Source organism: Hydra vulgaris, chromosome 12, assembly GCF_038396675.1.
Source record: "Hydra vulgaris chromosome 12, alternate assembly HydraT2T_AEP".
NCBI lineage: Eukaryota > Metazoa > Cnidaria > Hydrozoa > Anthoathecata > Hydridae > Hydra > Hydra vulgaris.
Window position 1 is genome coordinate 47,020,684 of NC_088931.1, and position 15,089 is coordinate 47,035,772.

Consider the following 15,089-nt stretch of genomic DNA (forward strand, 5'->3'; position numbering starts at 1 on the left):
ATACTCGAACAGAAATTTATAAATATTTTATTCATTCCGACGTTACGAAAAAACTCGGAAACAAGAAATAATAATTTATCGTTTCCGAATTTTTCAGTTTTTATCGAAAATTTCTCGAAATTTCTCGTAAACCGGAATTTTATTCGACAAAGTCCGGACACTACTAGATTTAAATAAAACAAGAATCAAATTAATGAAATAAATTTTATACATACATACATACATACATACATACATATATATATATATATTATAGGTCATAAATATGTATTATATAGTCATGCTGCTAAGGTGCAGGCTGGCTTTCATTTTCAATTTTAAAGGTAAAAAATTACATAAATATAATTTTTATTCTGGCCGGAATTTTATTGACAATTCCTGTAAATCCGGTTCAGCCGGAATTCAAAATTTATATTCCGGTACACCCCTAGGTTTGAATCCATTATTCTTTTATGTACTTTCGTTTAGTACCACTTCACTTTATCACCTTTCTCTTTGTTCTATATCACTCTCCTTCATTGAGATAAGGGAGAGCAATAAAGAAACTGCACTCTTTGATATCATTTCTGATCAAATTGACCAAGGCCTCTTTATCCTTTAGCCAATATTGTTGTTGTTTACGACTTTAATGCTCATCACACTAAATGGCTTGGTTCTAGTGTCAGTGACTCTGCAAGTGTAAAGGCCCACAACTTTTACCTTTCTCAATCTCTAACACAAATAGTCAACTCTCTAACTTGCTTTCCAGACAATCCAAATCATTTACCTTCTCTATTCGACTTATGTCTTTTTTTTGCATAAAATTTTTATTTTTACCATTATAACTATTAATCAATATTATATGAGAACCTGGTAATTGTAGTTCATATTTTTCTTGAAGTTCATGTATATTATTCTAATTAACTTTTATTGCTCCAGGTTTATCTTGCATTGAGCATTGGAAGTGTACCAGTAGAATGTCTTTTTAGTACAACTGGTATCATACCGAATGGAAAGAGATCATTCTTGGCTCTATATTGAATGAATGCAGTTTTATCCATGATAATTACCCTATTATTGGCCTATGAGCTGTGTCATGCATTTTTAAATTGAGAGATTTTTTAATAGACATGATATGAATTTACTTTTTAAGAGGCAATGCTTGCTTTATACATTACTTCACATTATATTCACAGTTTCGATTAGGTAATTAAATTTTAAAAAGGTGTTTTTTTTCAAACGTTTGTTAAAGACTTATCAGTTAATTTTGAGTTGTATTAAAAGAAGTTAAAAAATAACAAACAATTCTTTTTATGATATAATATGAAGTGAGCTAGCCAGCCATGGATTTAAGTCAGCTAGCCAGCCACAAAAATATTGCTATAAAACCATTTTAGCCAGCCATGAATGTAACATATCATGGTTAGGAGGTCTACTTCTGACCATGGTTTGATCTTTCTAAAACTATTATATCATTCTTCTTCATCATCAGAATCCCTCTATCATCGTATCTCTTGCAACTACCTTAAAGCTGACTGGGACTCTTCCTATGATTTTCTTCATGATGACCCTTGAATAGAAATTTTTTGTCTTCCTGCTGACAAATGTGCTTCTTATGTAACTTTTTGGATTCAGGCAGGCATGGAATCCCTCTTATTATTCTCTATATTATTCCCTCTTGACAATTCCAAGTCAAGCCACACTTTTCTCCATGGTTTTCCTCACATTGTGCTGCTAAAATTATCAATTGAAACCATTACTTCCACATCTATTACCAAAACAATTCTTCAGAAAACAGACATCTGTTTACTTTTGCTAGAAACCAATATAAAAAAGGTTTTGCCTAACGCCTGAGCTTGCTGTACTCAGGTCACAAAATCTTACATTTTATCTCAAAAATTAGGCTCCAAAAAATTCTGGAGAATCTTTATCAGTGTCTATAATAAGGGTAAATCTGTTAATCCTCCTCTCTTTTATGGTTCAGATTTTGCTACCTTACCTAAAAACAAAGCTGAACTGTATGCTAAGAACTTTCCATCAATTTCATCTCTTGATTCCACTAATCACATCCTACCTGATATTTTTTTTCTTTTTTTGTTATTCACCTCCTCAAGACAGATGAGGAGGCTACCTAATAGTGGTTATAACCCTCTCTCGACTCTATAACTCCAAAACACAAACCTCGACGAACAAGGCCACTGCATGGAGAAACAAGTTGAGCGCGGTACTACCAGGGACGTGGTGGGGATCGAACTCGGAACCTCTCGCTTATGAAGCGAGTGCTTTACCACTGCACCACTACCGCAATCAATCAGCCAATCAATATAGCCAACAAACAGGTAGATCCATTATTTGAAATTTGTATCACTCCAGCTTCTTTATCTAAAGTGATTTCCTGCATAGACTCTTCTACAGCTTGTGGTCCAGACAACATACCTGTTATAGTCTTTCAGAAGTGTTCTATGGAGCTATCGTCTATTCTTTCAAAACTATTTAACAAGTGCTTATCAGAATCTTGTTTTCCAGTCTGCTGGAAATTGGCAACTGTTACAGGGTTACCACTATTAAAACTGAGGCTAAAAATAAGGACTTTAAGGAGAATTAAGGATATATTTTCCCAATTTATAAGGAGATTTGGTCGCGAACACCAATTTTTTCAAGCGAAAAATAAGGAGAATTAAGGAGAAAATGTTTACTTTAAAAACAGAATCGTTCTTTTTTCAATAAATAATAAATATAAATAGATAAACTAGATAAACTATTATAAATATAATATACTATACATATATATATATATATATATATATATATATATATATATATATATATATATATATATATATATAAAACATTATTAAAAAAGTTCATTTTTCTTTTCAACAAGCTTCTTTTTTTCAACATAAAGCTTTTCAAGAGACTCTAGTTTTTCAAAGGCAGCTCTTTTTAATGCATTAGATTTTGATATGTCAGCTTTAATGTCATCTAATTACAAAGAGAATCATTAAATAATGACATTTCATTTAGTATTATATGAACTAAATATTAGTAAAAGAAAAACAAGGACAGCCTAATTTCAAATTTCAAAACTTGACCTAAAATATATGTAACACCACTAGATTAAAAAATATTATATTTAAGTCTTTGATTTCCATGTACAAAGTGGCTAGCCACTTTGTACATGGAAATCAAAGACTTAAGTATAATATTTAGTATAATAGACTTTTTAAAAATCTAAAAAATGATTTTTAAACCAAAAAATTAAAAATAATTAAACAGGTTAATTAAAAAAAAGATTAGCTAAAAGTTAAGGATATATTTCTAATAATATATAAGAACAATTAAAAAAAAAAGATACAGCAAAAAAAACTATTTTATTATTTTGTAGAACCAAATTTCTCTTGTAATCATTGATTTACTATCTTTGACATTGAATTTACGAGACTTGATATATTGTTGATATCTGATATTGTTGTTTTCTCCTTTAAATATATCGATAGAGGGAAGAAGGCATTATCAATATTCTAAAATTTCAATATATCTATCAAAATTAATTCGACCTTCAAATAATCAATAGCATACAACTCCTGTATATTTCATGCAGGCCCAAATGCCTACATGTGCTCCTACTTTGCTTGCTTCGCTTTAATGTAAAATCGAATATGCAATATTTAACTTTTTTTTCAAATTGTTTTTTTGACAATAAGATAGTCCTTGGTTTCAAAGAAAAATAGATTTGTAACGTGTTTTTTCATAGGTTGTCAACGGTGACGAGTTTCATGCTGTATTTTTTTATAGCTCATTTTGCAACTCTTTTATTATTTGATTTATTTATGTTATTATAAGTAATATTTCAAACAACAAAAACAAAAATTTAGAGTTAGTAAATGCTGATGAAAATAAAAACAAAATTATAAAAGAAAATCATCAAATAAAGCACCAATCCTAAACTTTTAACCAACATTAAAAAAATAAAAATTATAAAGTAGATGTTTTAAAATTATATTTAATTAGTAATATAAAGTAATATTTAAGGAAACAACATGTTAATTAAATAGTAAAGACTTTACTTATTATTATTAGTACTAATAATATATTGAAAAAATTAAACAGTTTTCAAAATAATTTCAATCAAACAGGTGCTTTAAAAAAAAAAAAAAAGTGGGCTCTTTCTCTATATATAAATAATTCTGTTATATATATTAAAAACAATGACTTTCAAAAATTTTAGAATAAGAAATATTTATAGAGGTTTCCCAACACCTTTGAATATTTGACCGGTCCCTAATATTTTAAAAAAATATAGTTTTTCAAAAGTAGGTCATGTTGGGTCTAAAATTAAACGAAATTTTAAAATCACTTTAAAAACAATCATCAATTAAAAAAAAAAACATTTAATATTTCACTGCTATGAAAACTACAAAATGCATCTTTTTCATTTTTCCTTTAAAATGTCATATTTATTGCAGTAAAATCTAATGTTTTTTAATAAAATGATGATTATTTTTGAAATTTTTATAAAATTTTGCTTAATTTGTGACCCAACATGACCTACTATTGAAAAACTATTTTTTTGAAATCATTAGGGACCGTTCAAATATTTAAGGGTGTTGGGGGACCTTTAAAAAAATTGAAAGTCAGTGTTTTTTTAATATATAGAACCCAATTAGGTGTCAGACAAAATCAACTTTTTTAAATTGATGTTTTGTGATGCACCCTTTATATATATATATATATATATATATATATATATATATATATATATATATATATATATATATATATATATATATATATATATATATATATATAAGTATATACATATATACAAACATATATATATATTTTTAAGTAGTTCACCTCCCCAAGGCCAAGAAGGCCACTACATATGAGAAGGCTACTTGTGGTTATAACCTTCTCCCAACTCTATAACTCCAAAACACAAACCTTGATGAACAAGGCCGCTGCACAGAGAAACAAGTTGATGTATATATATATATATATATATATATATATATATATATATATATACACATATATATATATATACATATATATAGATATATATATATATATATATATATATATATATATATACACATATATATATATACATATTTATATAGGTGTAGGATTTCAAATCATCAAAGAAGAACTATTTGTTTCTCTATTGATAAGTATAATCTATATACTTTAATAAAATTTCCTAGAAGATAATGATAGAAATAAGGAGAAATTAAGGAGAGCAGTTAAATTTGAACTTTTTTTAAGGTTACTTAAGGACTTTTAAGGAGTTTTTTTTTTTTAAGGATATTTAAGGTTTTTAAGGAGGACATATTTTCAAAAAATCTGGAGAGCGATCTGGCTCACCTAACTACTGTCCCATTAGTCTTATTCCTATCATAAGCAAGGTTTTTGAGTCTTTAATTAAAAAACACTTAATCTCTCATCTTGAATCTAATAACTTTCTGATCATCAATATTGATTCCGATCTTCTCGCTCTACTGCTGATTTGTTAACTGTTATAGCAATAGGTTTTATCATGCATTAGATAGATGTGGAGAGGTTAAGGCTCTCACCATTTTTAAAGCCTTTGATGAAGCTTGGCATGCTGGTCTTCTCCATAAACTCTCTTCTTATGGTGTATCAAGTAACATCTTTAGGACTATTGAATCCTTCCTATCCAATCGTAGTATAAAAGTTGTCCTCGATAGACAGCACTCTTCTTCATTTCCTGTAACTTCAGGGGTTCCTCAAGGTTTTATACTTAGACTCTTATTTCCGATCTTTCTTGGAAACCATATATCAAATTGATTGCAAAATTAATCTACTAAGATTGCATCTCTATATAGTGCACGTCGCTTCGAATTCTATTCTTTATCTAATTTTTTATATTCTTTATTGTATGGAATACTGTTGCCATATCTGGAGTGATCGTTTGAATAATGCTCTTTCTCTTTAAGACAAGCTGCAAAAACAAATTGTAAACATAGATGGACCTGCTCTCGCAGCCAACCTTCATTCAATTACTCTCATGCTACCTGTGCTTCATTAAAATTTCATCCTTTTACTGTTACTGTTCATAAATGCTGTTCAATAATTCTTATTTGTCTAGCTTTTTACCTCGAACATCTTTGGAATTCACTTCCTTCGTCTTGTTTTCATGATTCATATAACTTGCAATCTTTTAAGTTGTCTGTTAATCATTACCTTGCTTCTTAAATTTCATCTTTTCTCTTCCACTAACTTCCATCTCTAATAGTGGTTGCTTGCAGTCTCATTGGAAGTGAAGATGTTTAAAAAAAAATATTACTAATCAAATATAGTTATATATAGCTATATTTGATTAATAATATTATAGCTTGTATTAATAAATTTATATACTATTTAATTGTATATTATCAATCTAATATAGCTATATATAGTTAAAAAATAATTTTAACAAATAATTGCAGCAAAATGTCTTTTAGTAAAAACTCATTTCACTCTTATAATCATAAACATATTTTGCAACAACTAAAGCCGTTAGTTTCATAACAACCAAAACCCATTTTGAATATTTCACTAAAATTTTCCCTAGCAACAGATAAATATTTGAACAATTAAAAAATATATTTTTTTTTATGTTAGTTCACCTCCCCAAGACCGTGAAGGCCACTACAGACGAGGAGGCTACTTGTGGTTATAACCCTCTCTCAACTCTATAACTCCGAAACATGAAACTTGACAAAAAAGGTCGCTGCACGGAGAAACGAGTTGATATTATATTGATTTATAACCTATATAGTATAGAATGGGGTTAGTTATAACACCATTCTAACCTATATAGCTATAGGGGTAAGTAGACTTAGACTACCTATTAGCTATAGGGGTAAGTAGACTTAGAGTAATTATTTTCAGAGGTTTCCACAAAAAAGCGATGACCCAAAACTAAACTTATTTAAAAAAAACAAAATTAATAATTAAATTAAAAGAAGTAACATCTATCCCACTAGCATATGGGTAATTAAGGGAAATTAAAATTGGAAATTTTCAATTGCAACACTTTACACTTTATGTGCGTTAGTATTACCTGAAATTTAACAATTAGTGTAACTAACTTTTTTATTACATAATATACAAATTAATAAAAAATATACCAAATTTCCAGAGAAGTGTGCGCTGTTCAAATTTACTGTTAAATGTACGAGCAAAAACATGTGATTTATAAAGGCATTGAGCAAACAAAAATAACTGATCAGAATTCAGGAAAGGAAACATTCCCACGTCAATAAGAGATGTTACGTATTCTGCATCAGATGACTAGAAACAAAAAAAACAAAAAAAAGTGTCTTATCACTAAATTAAACTAAATTATTTAAATTCTTTTCATTATTAAATTAAAACATATTAAAAAAACTTTGATGTTTATCCTTTGGTAAATATATTTTATTAATCTTTTAAGAAGTTAAAATTTTATAATAAAACATTTTTAAAGAGCAAATTGTATTAAACCTTTGCTGCTGCCATATTTTCTGCATCTTCTCGTTTACTTGTTGCAGGATAAAACACCACATTGTCTATTGTCTGTATAATCTCAAGTTGAACCACACATCGAATAAGCAGAGAGTTAAAGAGGGTTCTATCAGGTGATATACCTTGTAGAAATTACATGCGTAAAATTTATTTTTGTCACATTTCCAAAATAAAGTGTTATAATGAGTGATGAAAAAAGTTCTACGAAAATATACTTTTACATCACTATACAATAAAAAAAGTCAATTTCACATGACATACACTGTTAAAAGTTTCCTTAACTTTACGGAACTATTTTTTGTTATTAATACGGAAAGTACCCATTTAACAAAATTGAGCAAAAATTTTTCTTATTTTAAAATAAATTTTGAAACATGGAAATTTCTGTTGCAAAAAGGTTTCATTAAAATACTAATTTTAGGTAAACACCATTTAAGCACACACACACTTTCACTTTTTCGGTATAAGTTTTCAGTATAATATACTTTTCGGTATATTATATTTTGGTATAAGTGAAACCACATTTAAATTAAGATATGTCAACCATCTATGTCATTCAATGTACCCAAATATAAAAATGACACTGAACTTTCCAAAGAAATATGGAAGTTAAAATTGAAAAATATAAAACCTGTTGTTACATGGAAAATAATAGCACGATGTAAGCCCTACAATCAAGCCTCTAAAGTTTGCAACCATTATCTCCACGAGAAATTTCATATATTGTCATATAAAGGAGAAAACTTACTCAATAAAAGATATGAAATAGTATCAAAGTGCCGGCATTCAAAGAAATTTTTACTATCCTTATTCGACACCGGGCACTAAAGCCTTTGACGTCTTTTTATTTTTGTTTTGTTTTGTTTTTGTAACGTCAGAACTTGTTCCACTGCAATTTCAATTTGTAATTTTTAAATGGTTTTTAAGTGACAAAATACACAATGGCTGATGATTGCCGAAAGGCATGAAACTCAGAGTTTTATCAAAAGTTGTTTTTATTCATTTTATATAAATAAATAAATATTGCTCTATTATTTAATAATATTGAGCACTCTTAAACGCACAAGAGTATTTTTATTATTATTATTATACCATAATAATACATTATCTATTTTGTATATATATATACATATATATATATATATACACACATATATATATATATATATATATATATATATATACATATATATATATATATATATACTATTGTATACTTACAATGTTAAATGTATACTTAAATGATGTTTACTTAAAATTATTATTTTATTACTATTTGTAAATATCCAAGAAAATTCATTTTCTGAATATATACGATTGAATGATTATCTGCACATTTCATGATGATTTTGTACTTATTTAAGTGAAATATGAATATATTTTTGTAAAAATTATATTTAGATAAAATTAGATACTCTGCTCTGGTCAGTTTTATGGTATTTCTTACTTCTAATTTTTTTATTTTACTTGTCAATATTTCATCTTTACATTAGCTGATTTTATTATATTTTAGTTTAAATATGAAATTAAGACTTGTTTTCTTATCAAAATCGTTTTAATGACAATGATGATTTTAATTTTAAATATGTTTTAATGATGCTTGATGTCTATATTCATATATATGTTTATATAAAGATGTAATTCATATATATATATATATATATATATATATATATATATATATATATATATATATATATATATATATATATATATATATATATATATATATATATATATGGGCAATTCCACGCAAGTGACGGTCGTAACATTTGACGCGTTTTCAGCCATTAAAAATGAACCAAGAATGGTATTTACATGAAAATTTCCAGAAATGTTAAATACTATTATATAATTTAGTATTCAAAAGTTAAATTATTCAAGTGTTCAATTTATTTGAAAAATTAACTCAACGTAGCGTGACGGTCGTAACGCTTACTTTTTGACAAATCTAAACAAATAAACTTTGTCAATCTTTATGCAGCCATCTACACAGAGAGAAAAAAAATCCTTTGCTGTGTTCTTTAATTACACATTGAACTTACTATATGGTAAGTTTCATAGTTTTCTCTTGAAGTTTTCCATGAATTTTATTAAGTTTTATGTCGTGACGGTCGTAACTGTGACGGTCGTAACGAAAAAGCCAAAAATGAAAAACAACAAATAACGCAATAAATGAAATAAAAAAAGATAAATGTCTATAAAAACCAATTAAATTATGTTAAAAAATATGAACTTTATAACATTATCAAGGTTATCCATAGTGATTCTTCAATACTGGGATCGTTTTATTTGGAGTAGGCAACGAACGCTTAATGCTATTTATGCTCCCTGTTTTTTTTGTTTTATTAACTCTATTTAGTATAGCTCAATATCTAGGAGTATGTACTTTCATACGACTCGCAAATGTTTTGCGGAGCCGGGAATCCAATATAGGAAAAAAATATCTTAGACAAGTAAATTTTTTTTACTAACATATAAATTTTAAAATAGTTCCGCAACCCCATTACAAAATATTAGAGAATTTTGAAACCAAAAACTTTCCATTTTTTACTTGCCAGAAATGCATTTTGGTAATATTTGTAACGGCTTTCGCTTTTTCTATTTTATCAGATATTAAGGCCCACCTTAGATTAATATCATCTGTGTTGATAAGTCTAACATAAGTTTTGCACCCATTTGATGCTAAGAGAAAGTCTTTAGCGTTTAAGACGATCACTTCACGAGATTTAACGCTGTTCCAAACAAATCGCTTTAATGACCCTCCTACCCCATCAACTGCTCCTTTACCGTGAGAGGTAGCAAAAAAGTTCCATTCTATACTTTGAAAATGATATTTCACAGAGCAATGTTGTATGAATTTGGCCATGTATCTATTTTTGAATTGAGTGCATGGACCATCACTCCATAATATAACTTTTTTTAAATAATCAATGCAATAGAGGTCAAATATTTCACTTAAGTATGTTGTAGTGGCGCGTTTTGTTTTATCATTATCGTCGGATATTATTACAAATGATTTTGACTCTAATTGGTAGCGATAGATTACAACTGTAAACAAGGTAATAGTTGACTGCGACCAATAAGCAGCTTGAACAGCATCCTGATAACCACATGTATAGTTTTGTGAATAATCAAAGTGTATCAAAATTTGGCCTGGTTCGAGATTTTCTTTTTGACTGCAGTATTGCTCAGACTGGTGCTTTTTAGTGAGATGATGCTCAGTAAACTCTGGTAAATAGTCGCGGAAATGTTTAAAAGTATCTTTTATGTTTTTTTTATGTTGACTAAGTACACAGCGATGATCTTCTTTAATCCACCATTTATAGGTGATTAAGGTATCCATGTCTCCGATTTCGGGCAAAGAAACTTTCAATAGTTTACTATCACAGCACAATGAACATTTCATTATCCAACATTGGTACGTTGGGGGCTTGCACAATACATAATTTTCTAACCATTTATTGCAATACAAAGGAAAAGGTATTTTACTTGCCAAAGCAGCACACAAATAAGTAAAATTACTGTGATAAATACAACCACATGTTTCAAGTGGTGTATCTTTGCACGTAAGAATGTATGTTGGCCTTAATTCACAAAACTTACTCAATTTAATTTTTTTGTCAGCATTCTCCTCACAATACAGTTGATGCAGCTCCTTCAAATTCATAACTAAGTAGCGTTTTTGAACTATTTCTCCGTCAATTTTTATAAAGTCTTTTCTTCCAGGAGAAATAACTGATATATCTTCTCTTTCATAAAATACTTTTACTTTTTTAATTTCTTCTGATGTAAAGTGAACTCGATGTGTTTCTTTAGCAGTGCATAGGCCATATTCAGCACCCAACTGCTCTAAAATAGTTTGTCTTTTATTTGGAGATTTTGGAAGAGCCTGTTTTGTCCTAAATATGTTATTTGATATAAAAGAACCCAAATTATGTGTAAGCAATTATATTAAAAAATATATGTTAATATAATAAATACTTGTTTAATGCCTTTCTCATTGACGATTTGCAGTTATAAGAATTGTCTTGCGTAGAATTTAGACTGACGTTAGTTATGAAATCAAGTTTTTTTTTCATTCTTAGCCTTTGGTTGCGAACCTTCGCTTGATTTTTTTGTTTGTTTTCTTTTCTTGGTGTCAATAACTGCCTCCTTAGATAACTTCTAATTCTTTCTTTTTCTAACAAAGCTTTTCTGTTTCTTGCTCTATAAGCTTTCGATCTTTCAGCATCTGATTTTGGCATTTTAAATATGTTATTAAATATAACGGCTGCTGTTTATGATATATGCTCCGTTATATATTTTAAAAAAACCCGCGAAATGTTGTAAATAAAAAAACAACCGCGAAATCGATTGAACCAAAAAGTTGCAGGGCAAACTATAAACAACGTTTAATCTAAAAAAAATTGCCTTTTTGTTAAAAAGTTTTTATTTCTTAAAAAAAAATTATTTACATCAATTTTTTGAAAACAGTTACTTATGGTTTCAAAAAAAACTTTAACAAGTTTAGTAATAAAATGAATAAACAAACTGCAAATTAAACAATAAACAAAGTTGATTACTATTATAACTTGGTTTAAATGACGTAAATCGTTTGAAATGGATTATATCGTTCGCGCTTAAACTTTTATTTTTTAAGTCAAGAAGCCGTTACGGAAAAGCAAACGTATCGTGATGGTCGTAACGTACTTAGTAATATGTTGAAAGGGTGATTTAAAGCATTTTAATGTTTTTTTTTTGAAACGATGATAAAATATGTATGAGTATCTTTACTTTTACCATGGTTGTAGTTTTAAAAAGTTCGATACGAAGGATAGAAAAAGCTTTTCGACTTTTTTTTGTGACGGTCGTAACGTCTTGTTTTCATTAATATGTTCTTCTTATAGACCTAGTTAGAGTTCGTTTTTATAAAAAATATTATGCATAATGCTTGATTTTGCCTTTTAGTCAAACTTAGAAGTAATAGTTATTTAAAAAAAACAGCACTGAAACTTTTTTCAACGCTTCACAACATAACTATATATAAACGTCAAAAAATGCTCATATAACCCTTACAACTTGAAGAGTATGTTATAGTATGATAAAATTATTTTTTTAATAAATTTTTTTCTTAAAAGTATTCTTAAATAGTTGGAAAATAAATTTAATGAAGTTATTATAAGTCGCCGATAATTTTTTTTTTTTTTTTTTTTTCCTCTTTTACGTAAAATTGCCCATATATATATATATATATATATATATATATATATATATATATATATATATATATATATATATATATATATATATATATATATATATTTATATATATATATATATATATATATATTTATATATGTCTATTTTAAAATATGTATATCATTTTGTGTTAACATTTGTTTATATTTGGATAAGAAAGCACTCAAAGGTGTAAGAGTTAATAATTTTTTTATAAGGATTATAATTCATCTTTAAGTTTATTTGTATTTAGAACAAGAAAATAAAAATAATATTTTTCAATATTATAAAATTGTTTCTTACTTTTTAAATATAATATATTTACTGTTTATGCGACACAATGATCGCAAAAAGCGACCAACGGAGCCATCCAGTTACGTAGACCTGGGAGATGTGAATATAGAAGTAGATTGTAGATGATGTCATTCGGTAAGAATAACGAATGAATGTAAAGACTATAATAACATACAGATATATTATATCTGTATTTTATTATAGCCTATTGAAGTAGATATTCTGCATGAGGCAAAAAAAAAAAAAAGGATTTAAGATAAGTATTATACTTTGGTTTTTAACAATTTTTAACTTAAGCATGAACACAAAAAGTAACTTTTTTAAAAAATGATAAAAAGTATTTTATTGATTTCATATTTTTTTTTAGTGATGATGGAGCAGATAGGTAAAAATCATTTCAATTATAAATTATTAAAATTTTTTTTTAGGTTATTTAGGTGCTCCCAGAAGTCCTTACGGTCTTATCATGGAGCACCACGGCTGCTCCATATTATATTTATGTTTTATAACTTTTTTCTTTTTAGCTTGCTAAAGGCAAAAATTTGATTTTTGAAATGGTTTTATATTAAATAAAAATAATTTGATAAACTAAACTTTCATTATAGAACAGAATAGAAAAATTGGGTTTTATTGTTAAATTGTTGAGTTGTTTTGTAGGTAAATTTAGTAACAAATTATTGTAACTTGATTTTAAAGAAGTTGTAAAGATTTTTATTTACTTAACAATATAAGAAAATCTAATTTTAAGTTTAGGAGTAATGGCATATGGTGCCAAAAATGGCATAAACAGGAAACTTGGTTATCACCATTACAATGACAAACAAACTGAGATTGGTTACATTGCACTTTAAAAGCACTATTTGTAACCTATTTCAATTTGAGTTTTTATTTGTTGCAGGTATTAACTGCTCAAAAGATTATTTTTATTATAAAGAGTTGTTGCTTGTCCTTAGTTAAATCACTCATATTGAATAACAACTTTAAGGTAACCATTGCACATAATGAGTGTTTTTTATAATTTATTACTTTGTTAAATATTAAAATCTTTTCTTACTTAAAAACTTTTTGTTTTTTCGTTTTTTTTTTTAGATGTATAGTTGACTCGAAATGGAAAAGAAAGGAAAGACTGTATTTTTGTGTAGTTAGGTTGACTTAATTATTTTTTGTGAAATATATATTACACAAAAATAAATTTTTAAGTATATCTATATTGTAAATGTATATAGGAATATGTAATATAATTATATTGTTATATGCTTATTCATATTTTATCAAAAGTAAAAAATATGAAATTGTTTATTTACTAATTTATCAATTATTTGTGTATTTGCCGTTAAAATAAAATGTAAATCACAAATAATTTTAATATTTTTTAAGTAAATCAAAGAAAATTTGTCTTTAGATAATATTTTGGATAACATTCTATTTAAATCTAAAATATTTGCTATAAATGAACTTTTTAAACTTTTATATGAATGGAATATTAACTGCAAAATTCCATTTATTTACGGAAACTATCCGACAGCTGCGATGACCAAACCTCCCGTTGCTTAACGGAAAAAAACTCATTGTATTTTAATGGAAATATCTGTTTATTTATGGAAATTTTTATTTACATGCAATGGATTTTTCTGTTAAATAACAGGAGGTTTGGTCATCACAGCTGACCTTTTTTATGGAAATTTTCCCTAAAAATGCAATGTTTTTTTAACAGTGTATGAGTGAGAAAAAAAAATTTACTCTTAAATAAATCAAGAAAACCATCACTGAAATTCCAGAAAAATATTACTGAATATTTCATTGCATTTAAGGAAAATTTCTAGGCATCACTACTTGAAACAATAAGTCTTTTGAAAATCAAGCATTTATTGCACAAAAACTCAGGAAATAGTTACATTAGAATAACCATGTATTATTTTACAAAATATTTAACAGAACGCATAAACAACTGATTATTCAGGAATGAGCTTATTTAAATTCATTGTGTGCCATATTGATTGTAAACGAAAATAAAAAACTATTTATGAAACTTTGTTGATTAACAATAATACTTTGTATTTCTAATAGTAATAATAAATATTTCA

The 15,089-nt window shown here is 27.1% G+C and overlaps 1 protein-coding gene across 1 annotated transcript in view; it reads right to left on the reverse strand.

The window, feature by feature from the left end:
* Positions 1-15,089, reverse strand: part of LOC100214290 (brefeldin A-inhibited guanine nucleotide-exchange protein 1) — an 89,173-nt gene that overhangs the window by 3,264 nt on the left and 70,820 nt on the right. Inside the window, exons 30-31 of the mRNA XM_065813475.1 lie at positions 7,471-7,613; positions 7,116-7,278 (exon numbers count right to left, since the gene is read on the reverse strand). Coding sequence (XP_065669547.1) covers positions 7,116-7,278; positions 7,471-7,613 — 306 coding nt within the window. The remainder of the gene's footprint in view (positions 1-7,115; positions 7,279-7,470; positions 7,614-15,089) is intronic.